General features: G+C 53.2%; 1 protein-coding gene across 1 annotated transcript in view; it reads right to left on the bottom strand.

Moving 5' to 3' along the window:
- COL22A1 (collagen type XXII alpha 1 chain) overlaps positions 1 to 20,770 on the bottom strand; it is a 381,368-nt gene that overhangs the window by 330,229 nt on the left and 30,369 nt on the right. Inside the window, exon 2 of the mRNA XM_063925140.1 lies at positions 2,853 to 2,999. Within this exon, the coding sequence (XP_063781210.1) occupies positions 2,853 to 2,946 (94 nt within the window). The 5' untranslated portion in view covers positions 2,947 to 2,999. The remainder of the gene's footprint in view (positions 1 to 2,852; positions 3,000 to 20,770) is intronic.

The following is a 20,770-nucleotide window of genomic DNA, read 5'->3' as shown; positions in this document are numbered from 1 at the left end:
TCTATCTGGCACTGCACTACTGTAGACATTATGTGTATCGGACACAATACTGGAGACATTATGTGTATCTGGCACTATACTGGAGACATTATGTGTATCTGGCACTATACTGGAGACATTATGTGTATCTGGCACTATACTGGAGACACTATGTGTATCTGACACTATACTGGAGACATTATGTGTATCTGACACTTTACTGGAGACACTATGTGTATCTGGCACTATACTGGAGACATTATGTGTATCTGGCACTATACTGGAGACATTATGTGTATCTGGCACTGTACTGGAGACACTTGTGTATCTGACACTATACTGGAGACATTATGTGTATCTGACACTATACTGGAGACATTATGTGTATCTGACACTATACTGGAGACACTATGTGTATCTGACACTATACTGGAGACATTATGTGTATCTGGCACTATACTGGAGACATTGTGTGTAAGGAACACTACTGTGTTATGTGTAAGGCTGCTAATTGTGTGCGTAGAGGGGGTGTGAAAATATATTTGTTTATAGTGTGATAATATGAAGTTGTGAGGCCACGCCCACTTCTCCAGGAGGCCACGCCCACTTTCCCAGGGGCGCTTTGACATTTTCTCGCTCAGGGTGCTAGTAGGCCTGGAGCCGGCCCTGGGCCTAATTCAGACCTGATCGGTGCTGTGCAATTTCGCACAGCAGCTGATCAGGTCTGAACTGCCGAATGCTGTTTTAGGCTTGCGATCGCCTCTGCCTGATTGACAGGCAGAGGTGGTCGCTGGGTGGGAAGGGGCAGGACGGCGGCGTTAAACCGCCATTTAGGGGCGTGCCCGGGCAGTGACAGGAGCGGGCCGTGACGTTACACGCAGCCCCTGCGACCCGAGCAGCGACGAGTAGCTCCTGGCCAGCGCGCATGAGCTGCGCTGGCTGGCAGCTACTCTTCCAGTACAAAGGCATCGCCGCTGTGCGATGCTTTTGTACTGGTGCGAAGGGCTGGGCCTGACATGCGGGGCGGACTAGCCCTGTGCTGGGCGTCCCCCCACATGTCAAAATTTTTTTTGCACGGTTACGATCAGGTCTGAATTAGGCCCAATAAGCGGCTCTCTGTGGTGGAACTATAAGTCCCAGCATCCTATGACTTGCCGTTTCACAACATAGAACACTGACGATTTGGAAAGGTGGATCCATGCTGTAATGAGTAACAGTTCTAGGGTCTATTCTAGTTCACCCTCTAAACTTTGGTTCATTTCTTTTAATATACAGTAGTGTAAGTATTGTGAGTTGCACTATGAGACTGAGGTGAGGTAAATCTCACGGCTGTGGGCAGAGTTTTAGTGTAGGTTACTTGTACCCTGTAGCTCAGACTGCTGGGCTGTAGCCTCTTTGATTTCTGAGTTTTACCCACCTCGTCCTTTTCCTCTCCCTGTTGGCTATTATTGTAGCGGGGGGGGAAAAATGACATATCATCAACTCGATTGCAAGACTTTGATTTTGGGTGCACTGTCTTTTATTGAGTGTCTGCACCACCCAAACAGAGGGCTGGGTCAGCAACGTAGCAGTGTGTGGCATTATGATGTCATATGCTCAGGGGTGAGGGTGTCAGTACCGGGAAGCGCAGCACTGCCAGGTGGGTCCTAAGGACACACCGAGCAGCTTATGGCTCTGTGCAGAGTCATCACAGTCATGGTGGATAGTCACAATCAGAGGTTGCGTTGGATTCACTCTACTGGGGGGGGGGGGGGGGGGGGGGGATGTATACAATTGTATGCGATGGAGATGATGATGTGTCATTCCGGAACGGCACATTGCACCCACAGGCATTGCAAGTTTTCCATTGCACCCCATAGAGGTAAAGCCGGCACTACTGTGACCGGCTGATATGTGCGCAACCGAGCATCGCCGTATTGTTTGGCCAGCATTGGCGGTATTTGCCTGCCGTGCATGTTGTTAATTATTGCGGTGCATCGATGGGCTGAATTAATTCTGCCCGTCCTGTTCATTACCATTAGTGTGGCCAATCCCAGGATCAGGATTGGCGGGATCTCGGGATTTAGGCCAAAAATTGTCTGAGATTCAATCAGGGGATTGGAAGCTCCAATCCCGGGAATTTTGGGAACAGGCGGTCCTTTGTTTTTTAATGCCAGGCAACATTTATCTTCCTTAGGAGGTTCAGATGGTGTCCGGCTCCCTCCTCCCGGTTTCCCCTATGCAGCATGACGTGAAGTCAGAGGTCACGCTGCACAGACAGCTGCCCGCCACCCGCCGCACAGTTCTCACTGAATCGGAGGAAGTTACCCACCCGCCCTTCTGGGTACCATTGTGGTAAGTTACTGTATGTGTGCGGTGTGGGGCAGAGGGGGCATTGACCCAGGAAACAAACCAATTCTGGGTATCCCAGGAATCTTGGGATTGACCATTTTTCAATACTGATACCTGGAAAAAAATGGCCCGGGTTTGGCCACCCTAACAGGATTGACTGAGACTGGGCAGTCTGACTTAATCCCCTGCTGTAATGACTTAATCCCCTGCTGTATTGTTCTCTGTATTGTATTGCAGCTGAGAACAATAGATGAAGGGTTTATGTAAATAAACCATGGTGTGCCTAGGCACAGCAAAGAAGCCAAGATAACTGTGGATCTATCTGTACTATATTTCCCCTTTTTAGCTCTTCTTTAAGAGTGAAAATAAACAGCTAATACTTTCTTCCAATATTCTATGTATCCTGGTATCCATGTTAGTATTTTAGCTGTATATGGATACACAGTACATCGGCCGCTAGAAGGCTTAGCGGGTATTGGATGGGAAACGTCAGGACTGTTCTGATAAAAGGGGGACACAGGAATAACAGTGGAGTAACATACCGGCTCTCTGCGCCTGAGAGTCCCCACCACCAAACACCAGTACCAGTACCAGTAGCAGTAAGTGGGGCATGCGATACCTTCCTGCCTCCCGCATTGTGCCAGTCCGCTGCCTCCTTGTAGGGGTTCAGGTTCATTTAAAATATTCACCTGCGTGATGAGAAAACATTGCACAAGTAATTAGTCGCCGGCTGCACTACACCAGTGATTACATTATGAAGAAATGAGTGTTGTATAGATAGATCTAGCACAGTAAATTATAGCGTCCATTTACCGGGCAATGTCTGCGGCTGTATATTGCGGCAAACAACTATTTTTATTCCACCTGTTTATCAATCAGCGACAACCAAACTGTCCAAGTGGCAGAGCATTGTTACAGCAGATGACACATAACGATGTAAAGGAGCTCAGATAACGGCACTAAGCCTAAGGTAGTATAAAAAAGAAAAAAAGGTTGGGTACAATACAGAACGGGATTTCCAGTCATGGGATATTGGGGGTCATTCCGAGTTGATCGCTCGCTAGAAGATTTTAGCAGCCGTGCAAACGCTATGCCGCCTCCCACTGGGAGTGTATTTTAGCTTAGCAGAAGTGCGAACGGTAGGATCGCAGAGCGGCGGCAATTTTTTTTTCTGCAGTTTTAGAGTAGCTCAATACCTACTCAGCGCTTGCGATGACTTCAGACTGTTCAGTTCCTGTTTTGACATCACAAACACGCCCTGCGTTTTTCCTGCCACACCTGCGTTTTTCCTCGCACTCCTGCGTTTTTTCGAACACTCCCCGAAAAGGGTCAGTTGACACCCAGAAACGCCCACTTCATGTCAATCACTCTGCGACCACCAGTGCGACTGAAAAGCTTCGCTAGACCCTGTGTGAAACTACATCATTCATTGTAAAAGTACGTCGCGCGTGCACATTGCACCACATACGCATGCGCATAAGTGCCTTTTTTTGCCTCATCGCTGCACAGCGAACAAATGCAGCTAGCGATCAACTTGGAATGACCCACATAGTTTCTAGAAAAGAAAAATTCCAACAAAGTGGAATAAATACATAAATGATAAAAGGATAACATTAAAATAAAACAAAAACAAAAAAAAGTTAAAAGCATAAAAGAAGATAAAGTAATAAAAAGTATTTCTTACAGTAAAAGCAATTATCATCATCATCATCATCATCATCATTATTATTATTAGTATTAATATTATTATTATGTATTGAGTGCAGTAGAGAAATAGAGCATACTGTAGTGTAACAAACACAGAGGTCCAACAGGTAAAATGCAGAACAAAGAAAAGCTAAATGTAAAACCCTCAATAATCATAAATGCAATAACTGTAAACAATTAAGCATACTACTAAGATGTAATAATAAAAGTACAGAAGTAACATAAAGTGTATTACAGGTCATTCCTGAGGCGTAATACTAGGAAGTGCAGGACAACGAGGGGCAAGTGAGCAAGAAAACAGGAGGAGCGAGGTGTTTAGAAGTGTGTAAATGGGACCAGCCTAATGTCATCATTTGTAAGATGTGAAATGCAATAAAATACTGGGCTTTAACCTTATATTTTATTCATCTCTACTTTCTTTTCCAACAGAACATAAATCCACAGTTGAAAAAAATGAAACATTATATATATATATATATATATATATATGTATATATATATATATATATATATATATGTATCTATCTTTCTATCTATCTATCTATCTATCTATCTATCTATCTATCTATCTATCTATCTATCTATCTATATATATACAGAAGACATATGAAGCATCAGTCCAAAGCATACTTACCTACTCTCCCGCAAGTGGCGGGAGACTCCTGATTTTACGGCCAGTTCCCCACATCCACGGAAGAGTGGGCAGATCTCCCGCATCATACCGCCCACTTCCAAGAGGACAGTTTACGGACAATTACAGTACAGGTATAGAGGGGACGCAGCTTAATGGCGTGAATTTGCACAATTAAGCCCCGCCCCTCATCGCAACCCTGCCACTCACCTCCTTTTGGGGCAGGGATTAGTGATTGACAGCCTGGCCCCACCCCCGAAGGTGCAAGCAGCGACTGCTCTCCGGGCTTCTCCTGGAGAGGAGATTTTAAAAGTCAACAAGTATAGCCCAAAGCCGGCCAGCCAAAATTAATGGCTTGCCCTCTAAATAAGACTCTCTGCGGACCTCATGCTGCAAAGTCAGTGCAGCACAGCTGTGTGATGGGACAAGGAGTGGATGGACAGCACAGCACAGCCACTGGATGGACACAGCACAGGGCAGTCCAGCTCAGAGGCGTCACCGGGTCTGGTGCCTGTAGTCAAAAAGGGGATGTGACCTAAATCAAAGTGGCATGGCCTCTGCGGGAATCCCAGTGACATCACTCTGGGGCAGCAGCCCAGCGTCTCCAGAGATACTGGGCTGCCCCCAGAGACCAGTGCCCGCAGTGTCTTCTCCTCCTCTGTGACAGGAGAATGTCATACTGCAGCTCCCAGCTCCTGTCACTGTAAGAAGACGTCAATTTGGTGTCACCCCCTTCTGAGGGTGACACCTGGGTGCGGGCCGCGCCCCCCCCCCCCCACCCTGCAACCCCCCTTCTGACGCCACTGGCTCAGCTGGATGGAAACAGCACAGCCCCTGGACAGACACAGCACAGCCTTCTGATGGACACAGCACAGCCCTCTGAAGAACACAGCACAGCCCTCTGATGGACACAGCACAGCCCTCTGACGGACACAGCACAGCCCTCTGACGGACACAGCACAGCCCTCTGATGGACACAGCACAGCCCCTGGACGGACACAGCACAGCCCTCTGATGGACACAGCACAGCCCTCTGACGGACACAGCACAGCCCTCTGATGGACACAGCACAGCCCTCTGACGGACACAGCACAGCCCTCTGATGGACACAGCACAGCCCCTGGACGGACACAGCACAGCCCTCTGATGGACACAGCACAGCCCCTGGACGGACACAGCACAGCCCTCTGATGGACACAGCACAGCCCTCTGATGGACACAGCACAGCCCCTGGACGGACACAGCACAGCCCTCTGATGGACACAGCACAGCCCCTGGACGGACACAGCACAGCCCTCTGATGGACACAGCACAGCCCCTGGACGGACACAGCACAGCCCTCTGACGGACACAGCACAGCCCTCTGACGGACACAGCACAGACCCTGGACGGACACAGCACAGCCCTCTGATGGACACAGCATAGCCCCTGGACGGACACAGCACAGCCCTCTGATGGACACAGCACAGCCCCTGGACGGACACAGCACAGCCCTCTGACGGACACAGCACAGCCCTCTGACGGACACAGCACAGCCCCTGGACGGACACAGCACAGCCCTCTGATGGACACAGCACAGCCCTTGGATGGACACAGCACAGCCCTCTGACGGACACAGCACAGCCCCTGGATGGACACAGCACAGCCCTCTGATGGACACAGCACAGCCCCTGGACGGACACAGCACAGCCCTCTGACGGACACAGAACAGCCCTCTGACGGACACAGCACAGCCCCTGGACGGACACAGCACAGCCCTCTGACGGACACAGCACAGCCCTCTGACGGACACAGCACAGCCCCTGGACGGACACAGCACAGCCCTCTGATGGACACAGCACAGCCCCTGGATGGACACAGCACAGCCCTCTGACGGACACAGCACAGCCCCTGGATGGACACAGCACAGCCCTCTGATGGACACAGCACAGCCCCTGGACGGACACAGCACAGCCCTCTGACGGACACAGAACAGCCCTCTGACGGACACAGCACAGCCCCTGGACGGACACAGCACAGCCCTCTGACGGACACAGCACAGCCCTCTGACGGACACAGCACAGCCCTCTGACGGACACAGCACAGCCCCTGGACGGACACAGCACAGCCCTCTGACGGACACAGCACAGCCCTCTGACGGACACAGCACAGCCCTCTGACGGACACAGCACAGCCCCTGGACGGACACAGCACAGCCCTCTGACGGACACAGCACAGCCCCTGGACGGACACAGCACAGCCCCTGGACGGACACAGCACAGCCCTGTGACGGACACAGAACAGCCCTCTGATGGACACAGCACAGCCCCTGGACGGACACAGCACAGCCCTCTGACGGACACAGCACAGCCCCTGGACGGACACAGCACAGCCCTCTGACGGACACAGCACAGCCCCTGGACGGACACAGCACAGCCCTCTGATGGACACAGCACAGCCCTCTGACGGACACAGCACAGCCCCTGGACGGACACAGCACAGACCCTGGACGGACACAGCACTGCCCTCTGACGGACACAGCACAGCCCTCTGACGGACACAGCACAGCCCCTGGACGGACACAGCACAGACTCTGGACGGACACAGCACAGCCCTCTGACGGACACAGCACAGCCCTCTGACGGACACAGCACAGCCCCTGGACGGACACAGCACAGCCCTCTGACGGACAAAGCACAGCCCTCTGACGGACACAGCACAGCCCTCTGACGGACACAGCACAGCCCTCTGACGGACACAGCACAGCCCTCTGACGGACAAAGCACAGCCCTCTGACGGACACAGCACAGCCCCTGGACGGACACAGCACAGCCCTCTGACGGACACAGCACAGCCCCTGGACGGACACAGCACAGCCCTCTGATGGACACAGCACAGCCCTCTGACGGACAAAGCACAGCCCTCTGACGGACACAGCACAGCCCCTGGACGGACACAGCACAGCCCCTGGACGGACACAGCACAGCCCTCTGATGGACACAGCACAGCCCTCTGACGGACAAAGCACAGCCCTCTGACGGACACAGCACAGCCCTCTGACGGACACAGCACAGCCCTCTGACGGACACAGCACAGCCCTCTGACGGACACAGCACAGCCCCTGGACGGACACAGCACAGCCCTCTGACGGACACAGCACAGCCCTCTGACGGACACAGCACAGCCCTCTGACGGACACAGCACAGCCCCTGGACGGACACAGCACAGCCCTCTGACGGACACAGCACAGCCCTCAGACGGACACAGCACAGCCCTCTGACGGACACAGCACAGCCCCTGGACGGACACAGAACAGCCCTCTGACGGACACAGCACAGCCCCTGGACGGACACAGCACAGCCCTCTGACGGACACAGCACAGCCCCTGGACGGACACAGCACAGCCCTCTGACGGACACAGCACAGCCCCTGGACGGACACAGCACAGCCCTCTGATGGACACAGCGTAGCCTTTGGACGAACAAAGCAGAGTACAGCGCAGCGTGATACCGGAGTGAAGTAAATGGCCCCAATCACCGCGGGGAGGGACTTGTATAGCAATCCAAAACCTGCGAGAATCCGACAGTGGGATTGGTTTTGCCTCAATTTAGGATCCGAGTAGGCAGGAAGACCCAAACCCTGGCTCAGATACCCTCAGATCCGCTATGTTCATGTGGTCTGGCTCTCCAAGAATTGGACCCACTCGTTTCTAGTGTGAACTATCTTTTCTTGACTATTTGTTGCTGGTACTGTAACTATCTTTCTGTTCTTACAATGTGAGCTTGCTATTATTATTCATTTCTTCTTTTTCTTCTTGTTCTTCTTCTTCTTTTCTCTTTCTTCTTTTTCTTCTTCATTATTAAGAAGCCATATTGCTTTTTATTGGACAAACAAAAAACATAGTTGACAAAGGGGGAGACGTATCAAAGCTTGGAGATTGATAAAGTCGAGAGAAATAAAGTACCAACCAATCAGCTCCTAAATGTCATTTTTCAAACAATGGGGCAGATGTACTAAGCCTTGGAGAGAGATAAAGTGGAGAGAGATAAAGTCGCAGCCAATCGCATGCGATCACAGTTTACGACCTTGCACATGCGCGCAACGGCGCATGCGCACATGTGCTGAAATTGCTGAATAGCAATTCTCTGGGAGAGAGATAAAGTGGAGAGAACTAAAGTACCATCCAATCAGCTTCTGCCATGCTACAAGCTGTGTCTGTAAAATAACAGTTAGAAGCTGATTGGCTTGTACTTTATCTCTCATACCTTATCTCTCTCCAAATTTTGATAAATCTCCCCATTTTTGTGAACGGTAAACCCCCCCCCCAAAAAAAAACTCCTCTGTTGACCCTGCAGCTCACAATATAGACATAATACCTGTAAAGGGTGCCAAGTTCTTCGGGGTCTTGTCCTAATTGGGCCCCCACTCTCCCCGCATTGAGGCTGGCAGCACAGCCCTCTGACGGACACAGCACAGCCATCTGACGGACACAGCACAGCCCTCTGACGGACACAGCACAGCCCCTGGACGGACACAGCACAGCCTTCTGACGGACACAGCACAGCCCCTGGACGGACACAGCACAGCCCCTGGACGGACACAGCACAGCCCTCTGACGGACACAGAACAGCCCTCTGATGGACACAGCACAGCCCCTGGACGGACACAGCACAGCCCTCTGACGGACACAGAACAGCCCTCTGACGGACACAGCACAGCCCTCTGATGGACACAGCACAGCCCTCTGACGGACACAGCACAGCCCCTGGACGGACACAGCACAGACCCTGGACGGACACAGCACAGCCCTCTGACGGACACAGCACAGCCCTCTGACGGACACAGCACAGCCCCTGGACGGACACAGCACAGACCCTGGACGGACACAGCACAGCCCTCTGACGGACACAGCACAGCCCTCTGACGGACACAGCACAGCCCCTGGACGGACACAGCACAGCCCTCTGATGGACACAGCACAGCCCTCTGACGGACACAGCACTGCCCCTGGACGGACACAGCACAGACCCTGGACGGACACAGCACAGCCCTCTGACGGACACAGCACAGCCCTCTGACGGACACAGCACAGCCCCTGGACGGACACAGCACAGACCCTGGACGGACACAGCACAGCCCTCTGACGGACACAGCACATCCCTCTGACGGACACAGCACAGCCCCTGGACGGACACAGCACAGCCCTCTGACGGACAAAGCACAGCCCTCTAACGGACACAGCACAGCCCTCTGACGGACACAGCACAGCCCTCTGACGGACACAGCACAGCCCCTGGATGGACACAGCACAGCCCTCTGACGGACACAGCACAGCCCCTGGACGGACACAGCACAGCCCTCTGATGGACACAGCACAGCCCTCTGACGGACACAGTACAGCCCTCTGACGGACACAGCACAGCTCTCTGATGGACACAGCACAGCCCTCTGACGGACACAGCACAGCCCTCTGACGGACACAGCACAGCCCTCTGACGGACACAGCACAGCCCCTGGACGGACACAGCACAGACCCTGGACGGACACAGCACAGCCCTCTGACGGACACAGCACAGCCCTCTGACGGACACAGCACAGCCCTCTGACGGACACAGCACAGCCCCTGGACGGACACAGCACAGCCCTCTGACGGACACAGCACAGCCCCTGGATGGACACAGCACAGCCCTCTGACGGACACAGCACAGCCCCTGGATGGACACAGCACAGCCCTCTGATGGACACAGCACAGCCCCCGGACGGACCCAGCACAGCCCTCTGACGGACACAGAACAGCCCTCTGACGGACACAGCAAAGCCCCTGGACGGACACAGCACAGCCCTCTGACGGACACAGCACAGCCCTCTGACGGACACAGCACAGCCCCTGGACGGACACAGCACAGCCCTCTGATGGACACAGCACAGCCCCTGGATGGACACAGCACAGCCCTCTGACGGACACAGCACAGCTCCTGGATGGACACAGCACAGCCCTCTGATGGACACAGCACAGCCCCTGGACGGACACAGCACAGCCCTCTGACGGACACAGAACAGCCCTCTGACGGACACAGCACAGCCCCTGGACGGACACAGCACAGCCCTCTGACGGACACAGCACAGCCCTCTGACGGACACAGCACAGCCCTCTGACGGACACAGCACAGCCCCTGGACGGACACAGCACAGCCCTCTGACGGACACAGCACAGCCCTCTGACGGACACAGCACAGCCCTCTGACGGACACAGCACAGCCCCTGGACGGACACAGCACAGCCCTCTGACGGACACAGCACAGCCCCTGGACGGACACAGCACAGCCCCTGGACGGACACAGCACAGCCCTGTGACGGACACAGAACAGCCCTCTGATGGACACAGCACAGCCCCTGGACGGACACAGCACAGCCCTCTGACGGACACAGCACAGCCCCTGGACGGACACAGCACAGCCCTCTGACGGACACAGCACAGCCCCTGGACGGACACAGCACAGCCCTCTGATGGACACAGCACAGCCCTCTGACGGACACAGCACAGCCCCTGGACGGACACAGCACAGACCCTGGACGGACACAGCACTGCCCTCTGACGGACACAGCACAGCCCTCTGACGGACACAGCACAGCCCCTGGACGGACACAGCACAGACTCTGGACGGACATAGCACAGCCCTCTGACGGACACAGCACAGCCCTCTGACGGACACAGCACAGCCCCTGGAGGGACACAGCACAGCCCTCTGACGGACAAAGCACAGCCCTCTGACGGACACAGCACAGCCCTCTGACGGACACAGCATAGCCCTCTGACGGACAAAGCACAGCCCTCTGACGGACACAGCACAGCCCCTGGACAGACACAGCACAGCCCTCTGACGGACACAGCACAGCCCCTGGACGGACACAGCACAGCCCTCTGATGGACACAGCACAGCCCTCTGACGGACAAAGCACAGCCCTCTGACGGACACAGCACAGCCCCTGGACGGACACAGCACAGCCCCTGGACAGACACAGCACAGCCCTCTGATGGACACAGCACAGCCCTCTGACGGACAAAGCACAGCCCTCTGACGGACACAGCACAGCCCTCTGACGGACACAGCACAGCCCTCTGACGGACACAGCACAGCCCTCTGACGGACACAGCACAGTCCTCTGACGGACACAGCACAGCCCCTGGACGGACACAGCACAGCCCTCTGACGGACACAGCACAGCCCTCTGACGGACACAGCACAGCCCCTGGACGGACACAGCACAGCCCTCTGACGGACACAGCACAGCCCTCTGACGGACACAGCACAGCCCCTGGACGGACACAGAACAGCCCTCTGACGGACACAGCACAGCCCCTGGACAGACACAGCACAGCCCTCTGACGGACACAGCACAGCCCCTGGACGGACACAGCACAGCCCTCTGACGGACACAGCACAGCCCCTGGACGGACACAGCACAGCCCTCTGATGGACACAGCGTAGCCCTTGGACGAACAAAGCAGAGTACAGCGCAGCGTGATACCGGAGTGAAGTAAATGGCCCCAATCACCGCGGGGAGGGACTTGTATAGCAATCCAAAACCTGCGAGAATCCGACAGTGGGATTGGTTTTGCCTCAATTTAGGATCCGAGTAGGCAGGAAGACCCAAACCCTGGCTCAGATACCCTCAGATCCGCTATGTTCATGTGGTCTGGCTCTCCAAGAATTGGACCCACTCGTCTCTAGTGTGAACTATCTTTTCTTGACTATTTGTTGCTGGTACTGTAACTATCTTTCTGTTCTTACAATGTGAGCTTGCTATTATTATTCATTTCTTCTTTTTCTTCTTGTTCTTCTTCTTCTTTTCTCTTTCTTCTTTTTCTTCTTCATTATTAAGAAGCCATATTGCTTTTTATTGGACAAACAAAAAACATAGTTGACAAAGGGGGAGACGTATCAAAGCTTGGAGATTGATAAAGTCGAGAGAAATAAAGTACCAACCAATCAGCTCCTAAATGTCATTTTTCAAACAATGGGGCAGATGTACTAAGCCTTGGAGAGAGATAAAGTGGAGAGAGATAAAGTCGCAGCCAATCGCATGCGATCACAGTTTACGACCTTGCACATACGCGCAACGGCGCATGCGCACATGTGCTGAAATTGCCGAATAGCAATTCTCTGGGAGAGAGATAAAGTGGAGAGAACTAAAGTACCATCCAATCAGCTTCTGCCATGCTACAAGCTGTGTCTGTAAAATAACAGTTAGAAGCTGATTGGCTTGTACTTTATCTCTCATACCTTATCTCTCTCCAAATTTTGATAAATCTCCCCATTTTTGTGAACGGTAAACCCCCCCCCAAAAAAAAACTCCTCTGTTGACCCTGCAGCTCACAATATAGACATAATACCTGTAAAGGGTGCCAAGTTCTTTGGGGTCTTGTCCTAATTGGGCCCCCACTCTCCCCGCATTGAGGCTGGCAGCACAGCCCTCTGACGGACACAGCACAGCCATCTGACGGACACAGCACAGCCCTCTGACGGACACAGCACAGCCCCTGGACGGACACAGCACAGCCTTCTGACGGACACAGCACAGCCCCTGGACGGACACAGCACAGCCCCTGGACGGACACAGCACAGCCCTCTGACGGACACAGAACAGCCCTCTGATGGACACAGCACAGCCCCTGGACGGACACAGCACAGCCCTCTGACGGACACAGAACAGCCCTCTGACGGACACAGCACAGCCCTCTGATGGACACAGCACAGCCCTCTGACGGACACAGCACAGCCCCTGGACGGACACAGCACAGACCCTGGACGGACACAGCACAGCCCTCTGACGGACACAGCACAGCCCTCTGACGGACACAGCACAGACCCTGGACGGACACAGCACAGCCCTCTGACGGACACAGCACAGCCCTCTGACGGACACAGCACAGCCCCTGGACGGACACAGCACAGCCCTCTGATGGACACAGCACAGCCCTCTGACGGACACAGCACAGCCCCTGGACGGACACAGCACAGACCCTGGACGGACACAGCACAGCCCTCTGACGGACACAGCACAGCCCTCTGACGGACACAGCACAGCCCCTGGACGGACACAGCACAGACCCTGGACGGACACAGCACAGCCCTCTGACGGACACAGCACAGCCCTCTGACGGACACAGCACAGCCCCTGGACGGACACAGCACAGCCCTCTGACGGACACAGCACAGCCCCTGGACGGACACAGCACAGCCCTCTGACGGACAAAGCACAGCCCTCTGACGGACACAGCACAGCCCCTGGACGGACACAGCACAGCCCCTGGACGGACACAGCACAGCCCTCTGATGGACACAGCACAGCCCTCTGATGGACACAGTACAGCCCTCTGACGGACACAGCACAGCCCTCTGACGGACACAGCACAGCCCCTGGACGGACACAGCACAGCCCTCTGACGGACACAGCATAGCCCCTGGACGGACACAGCACAGCCCTCTGACGGACACAGCACAGCCCTCTGACGGACACAGCACAGCCCTCTGACGGACACAGCACAGCCCCTGGACGGACACAGAACAGCCCTCTGACGGACACAGCACAGCCCCTGGACGGACACAGCACAGCCCTCTGACGGACACAGCACAGCCCCTGGACGGACACAGCACAGCCCTCTGACGGACACAGCACAGCCCTCTGACGGACACAGCACAGCCCTCTGACGGACACAGCACAGCCCTCTGATGGACACAGCACAGCCCTCTGATGGACACAGCACAGCCCTCTGATGGACACAGTACAGCCCTCTGACGGACACAGCACAGCCCTCTGACGGACACAGCACAGCCCCTGGACGGACACAGCACAGCCCTCTGACGGACACAGCATAGCCCCTGGACGGACACAGCACAGCCCTCTGACGGACACAGCACAGCCCTCTGACGGACACAGCACAGCCCTCTGACGGACACAGCACAGCCCCTGGACGGACACAGAACAGCCCTCTGACGGACACAGCACAGCCCCTGGACGGACACAGCACAGCCCTCTGACGGACACAGCACAGCCCCTGGACGGACACAGCACAGCCCTCTGACGGACACAGCACAGCCCTCTGACGGACACAGCACAGCCCTCTGATGGACACAGCACAGCCACTGGACGGACACAGCACAGCCCCTGGACGGACACAGCACAGCCCTCTGACGGACACAGCACAGCCCCTGGACGGACACAGCACAGCCCTCTGATGGACACAGCACAGCCCCTGGACGGACACAGCACAGCCCTCTGATGGACACAGCGTAGCCCTTGGACGAACAAAGCAGAGTACAGCGCAGCGTGATACCGGAGTGAAGTAAATGGCCCCAATCACCGCGGGGAGGGACTTGTATAGCAATCCAAAACCTGCGAGAATCCGACATTGGGATTGGTTTTGCCTCAATTTAGGATCCGAGTAGGCAGGAAGACCCAAACCCTGGCTCAGATCCCCTCAGATCCGCTATGTTCATGTGGTCTGGCTCTCCAAGAATTGGACCCACTCGTCTCTAGTGTGAACTATCTTTTCTTGACTATTTGTTGGTGGTACTGTAACTATCTTTTTGTTCTTACAATGTGAGCTTGCTATTATTATTAATTTCTTCTTTTTCTTCTTGTTCTTCTTCTTCTTTTCTCTTTCTTCTTTTTCTTCTTCATTATTAAGAAGCCATATTGCTTTTTATTGGACAAACAAAAAACATAGTTGACAAAGGGGGAGACGTATCAAAGCTTGGAGAGTGATAAAGTCGAGAGAAATAAAGTACCAACCAATCAGCTCCTAAATGTAATTTTTCAAACAAAAAAACTCCTCTGTTGACCCTGCAGCTCACAATATAGACATAATACCTGTAAAGGGTGCCAAGTTCTTTGGGGTCTTGTCCTAATTGGGCCCCCACTCTCCCCGCATTGAGGCTGGCAGCGTTCTTTACAGAACAGGAAGAGACAAAGCCGCTAACTACCACTGACGCACAGAGCCCCACACTTGTATCCCCCCCCCCCCCCCTCCGGTTTTATTTAGATAAAGACAAAATAAAAACCATGAGCTCATCTTCAAAGGCAGCGGCAGCACTGACCTCATAGGCTCCAGCTTCTAATTTTACAGTAGACCCACCAAAGCTATGTGTAACCGGAGTAGCGTAACACACCCAAAATAGTATACAGATTTCACAAGGTCCAAATATCCCACCTCAATGGAAAAATGCCCTCCGAAAAACCATGGTCATGTTTACTAACGATTTATCGGGTTCATGTTTCCCAGCAGCACAGAGTATATAAGGAGATGTTCTAGTGAGGACATGGCTGACTTTGACAGGGGCAGTGACATGATGTGAGGAGGGGAATGGAGGCAGCAGGAAGCCACAGACTGAGAGTTATATAGTGGGAGGAGCAGGGTCCCCAGCAGCACAGAGTATATCAGGAGATGAGTGATGTGTCAGTGAGGACAGGGCTGCATGTGACAGGGGCAGTGACATGATGTGAGGAGTGGAATGGAGGCAGCAGGAAGCCACAGACTCAGAGTTATATAGTGGGAGGAGCAGGGTCCCCAGCAGCACAGAGTATATCAGGAGAGGAGCAATGTGTCAGTGAGGGCAGGGCTGCATGTGACAGGGGCAGTGAAATGATGTGAGGAGGGGAATGGAGGCAGCAGGAAGTCACAGACTGAGAGTTATATAGTGGGAGGGGCAGGGTCCCCCAGCAGCACAGAGTATATCAGGAGATGAGTGATGTGTCAGTGAGGACAGGGCTGCATGTGACAGGGCAGTGACATGATGTGAGGAGGGAATGGAGGCCGCAGGAAGTCACAGACTGAGAGTCATATAGTGGGAGGAGCAGTATACCCAGCAGCACAGAGTATATCAGGAGATGAGTGATGTGTCAGTGAGGACAGGGCTCTCCCTGGCATATGTGACACTGTTCCTCAGCATGTGCCTTTAGCTCTCCCTGGCATGTGTGACACAATTCCTCAGGATGTGCCTTTAGCTCTCCCTGGCATGTGTGACACAGTTCCTCAGCATGTGACTTTAGCTCTCCCTGGCATGTGTGACACAATTCCTCAACATTTGCCTTTAGCTCTCCCTGGCATGTGACACAATTCCTCAGCATTTGCCTTTAGCTCTCCCTGGCATGTGTGACACAGTTCCTCAGCATGTGCCTTTAGCTCTCCCTGGCATGTGTGACACAATTCCTCAGCATGTGCTTTTAGCTCTCCCTAGCATGTGTGACACAATTCCTAAGCATGTGCCTTTAGCTCTCCCTGGCATGAGTGACACAATTCCTCAGCATGTGCCTTTAGATCTCCCTGGCATGTGTGACACAATTCCTCAGCATGTGCCTTTAGCTCTCCCTGGCATGTGTGACACAATTCCTCAACATGTGCCTTTAGCTCTCCCTGGCATGTGTGACACAATTCCTCAGCATGTGCCTTTAGCTCTCCCTGGCATGAGAGACACAATTCCTCAGCATGTGCCTTTAGCTCTCCCTGGCATGTGTGACACAGTTCCTCAGCATGTGCCTTTACCTCTCCCTGGCATGTGTGACACAATTCCTCAGCATGTGCCTTTAGCTCTCCCTGGCATGTGTGACATAATTCCTCAGCATGTGCCTTTAGCTCTCCCTGGCATGTGTGACACAATTCCTCAGCATGTGCCTTTAGCTCTCCCTGGCATGTGTGACACAGTTCCTCAGCATGTGCCTTTAGTTCTCCCTGGCATGTGTGACACAATTCCTCAGCATGTGCCTTTAGTTCTCCCTGGCATGTGTGACACAATTCCTCAGCATGTGCCTTTAGCTCTCCCTGGCATGTGTGACACAGTTCCTCAGCATGTGCCTTTAGCTCTCCCTGACATGTGTGACACAATTCCTCAGCATGTGCCTTTAGCTCTCCCTGGCATGTGTGACACAATTCCTCAGCATGTGCCTTTAGCTCTCCCTGACATGTGTGACACAGTTCCTCAGCGTGTGCCTTTAGCTCTCCCTGGCATGTGTGACACAATTCCTCAGCATGTGCCTTTAGCTCTCCCTGGCATGTGTGACACAATTGCTCAGCATGTGCCTTTAGATTTCCCTGGCATGTGTGACACAGTTCCTCAGCATGTGCCTTTAGCTCTCCTTTGCATGTGTGACACAGTTCCTCAGCATGTGCCTTTAGATTTCCCTGGCATGTGTGACACAGTACCTCAGCATGTGCCTTTAGCTCTCCCTGGCATGTGTGACACAGTTCCTCAGCATGTGCCTTTAGCTCTCCCTGGCATGAGTGACACAATTCCTCAGCATGTGCCTTTAGCTCTCCCTGGCATGAGTGACACAATTCCTCAGCATGTGCCTTTAGCTCTCCATTCCCCTCCTCACATGATGTGAGGAGGGGAATGGAGGCCGCAGGAAGTCACAGACTGAGAGTTATATAGTGGGAGGAGCAGGGTCCCCAGCAGCACAGAGTATATCAGGAGATGGGTGATGTGTCAGTGAGGACAGGGGCAGTGACATGATGTGAGGAGGGGAATGGAGGCAGCAGGAAGTCACAGACTGAGAGTTATATAGTGGGAGGAGCAGGATCCCCCAGCAGCACAGAGTATATCAGGAGATGAGTGATGTGTCAGTGAGGACAGGGCTGCATGTGACAGGGGCAGTGACATGATGTGAGGAGGGGAATGGAGGCAGCAGGAAGCCACAGGCTGAGAGTTATATAGTGGGAGGAGCAGGGTCCCCAGCAGCACAGAGTATATCAGGAGAGGAGCAATGTGTCAGTGAGGGCAGGGCTGCATGTGACAGGGGCAGTGACATGATGTGAGGAGGGGAATGGAGGCAGCAGGAAGTCACAGACTGAGAGTTATATAGTGGGAGGAGCAGGGTCCCCCAGCAGCACAGAGTATATCAGGAGATGAGTGATGTGTCAGTGAGGACAGAGCTGCATGTGACAGGGGCAGTGACATGATGTGAGGAGGGGAATGGAGGCAGCAGGAAGTCACAGACTGAGAGTTATATAGTGGGAGGAGCAGGGTACCCAGCAGCACAGAGTATATCAGGAGATGAGTGATGTGTCAGTGAGGACAGGGCTGTATGTGACAGGGGTAGTGACATGATGTGAGGAGGGGAATGGAGGCAGCAGGAAGCCACAGGCTGAGAGTTACAGCATATAGGGGTCTATTCAATTGAAGTCAGAACTGCCATCTAGTCGCAAAGATGTCAGTTTCCTACTTTTTTAGGTTGAATCATGATTCAACCTATTCAATGCAGCTGCCGTTTTTCTGACTTGTCGGCAATTCCAACTTGTCGGAAAACACGTGGATCAGTGGATTATCCACGGATCCAAGTGTTTTGTCAGATTTGCGGCCAAATCCAACAGGTTTTAGTCTCGTTTTCAACAAGGTCAATCCAACTTTAAAAAAAGTCAGATTGGCATTGTCGAGAATGGGCAAAACCAATCGGATTTGCCCGCAACTTGAATGCTGCATTGTCGCATCCTCTCCTAACCCAGATGCCCGTGTACACCGCACACATTGCAGTCATTATAGAGACGCCAATGAACCCATATGAACAAAACACTGCGCAGATTTAAAAAAAAAAAAAACGTAAATCCATCTCATCACCCAACAATAATCTTCAGGTGCACCCCGCTCTCCCCCCTTCCTGATGCCAACCTATGCCAGAATGTCAATGCATATTCCGCTGAAATCTCAGGGTCAGGGTACAGACAATGCACAGTTAGTAATTGCATACCTCCCAACTGTCCCGATTTTCGCGGGACAGTCCCGTTTTTTGGGAACTGTCCCGCTGTTCCACCCGCGGGCCGCAGTGTCCCGCGGTGGGGGGGGCAGTTGGGAGTCTCTGTGTCTCGCTACCCTGCTTAGCAGAGCAGCGTTGAATAGACGTTGTGCGTATGCGCACTGCGTCTATTCACTGGATTCCATGCCCCCTCAGTGATGAAAATGGGGCGTGGCTCGCGGTCGCGGGTCCTCCGTGAAGCCACGCCCCCTTTTATTAGGTCACGCCCCTTTTCCGGGAGCGCGCGCGGCTTCGCCACGCGTGTGTCCCTCTTTAGGGAACTGTAAAGTTGGGAGGTATGTAATTGGGATATAAAAAGTTACACAAAATATACAAAAACTTTTACACCAAAGACAATCTATAAGTGTTGCCCTGGTGGGATTAGCTCTATTCTTCCAAAGAAGATCCACTCAATCACTTATTCTAATGGCTCTGTAAATGGATGATTGGGAGTGTGTACAGTATGTGTGTGTGTGGGGGGGGTGCACAAGCACAAATGATACAATTTAAAATAGCACTTTATAATCAACTCTGCAGGTCTCTGCTATAGATTTGCAGGAAAACTTTAGGGAACATAAAATTCAATAGTCTTATTGTGTCCATAACATTTGAGAGTAATTAATGGACATGATCCCCAGTGCATCTGATTACTATTGAGTCACTTCACCCTGATAAATTATATACACAACACAAGAGCAAACTGTGCGTCTCAGAGCCAGAGCCTCCCCTGCTTTGTGCAGGAATAGGAAGGAACGCTGGTTCTCCCTGTAGTCGTGTTTCTCAGAAGAAAGCTTTATTTCAGTACACTTGTGTCACTCATGCCAGGGAGAGCTAAAAGCACATGCTGAGGAATTGCATCACACATGCCAGGGAAATCTAAAGGCACATGCTGAGGAACTGTGTCACACATGCCAGGGAGAGCTAAAGGCACATGCTGAGGAATTGTGTCACTCATGCCAGGGAGAGCTAAAGGCACATGCTGAGGAATTGTGTCACTCATGCCAGGGAGAGCTAAAGGCACATGCTGAGGAACTGTGTCACACATGTCAGGGAGAGATAAAGGCACATGCTGAGGAATTGTATCACACATGCCAGGGAGAGCTAAAGGCACATGCTGAGGAACTGTGTCACACATGTCAGGGAGAGCTAAAGGCACATGCTGAGGAACTGTGTCACACATGCCAGGGAGAGCTAAAGGCACATGCTGAGGAATTGTGTCACTCATGCCAGGGAGAGCTAAAGGCACACGCTGAGGAACTGTGTCACACATGTCAGGGAGAGCTAAAGGCACATGCTGAGGAACTGTGTCACACATGCCAGGGAGAGCTAAAGGCACATGCTGAGGAATTGTGT

Source organism: Pseudophryne corroboree, chromosome 5, assembly GCF_028390025.1.
Source record: "Pseudophryne corroboree isolate aPseCor3 chromosome 5, aPseCor3.hap2, whole genome shotgun sequence".
NCBI lineage: Eukaryota > Metazoa > Chordata > Amphibia > Anura > Myobatrachidae > Pseudophryne > Pseudophryne corroboree.
Note: the sequence above shows the minus strand (reverse complement) of the source record. Positions and strands in the feature narration are given on the sequence as shown.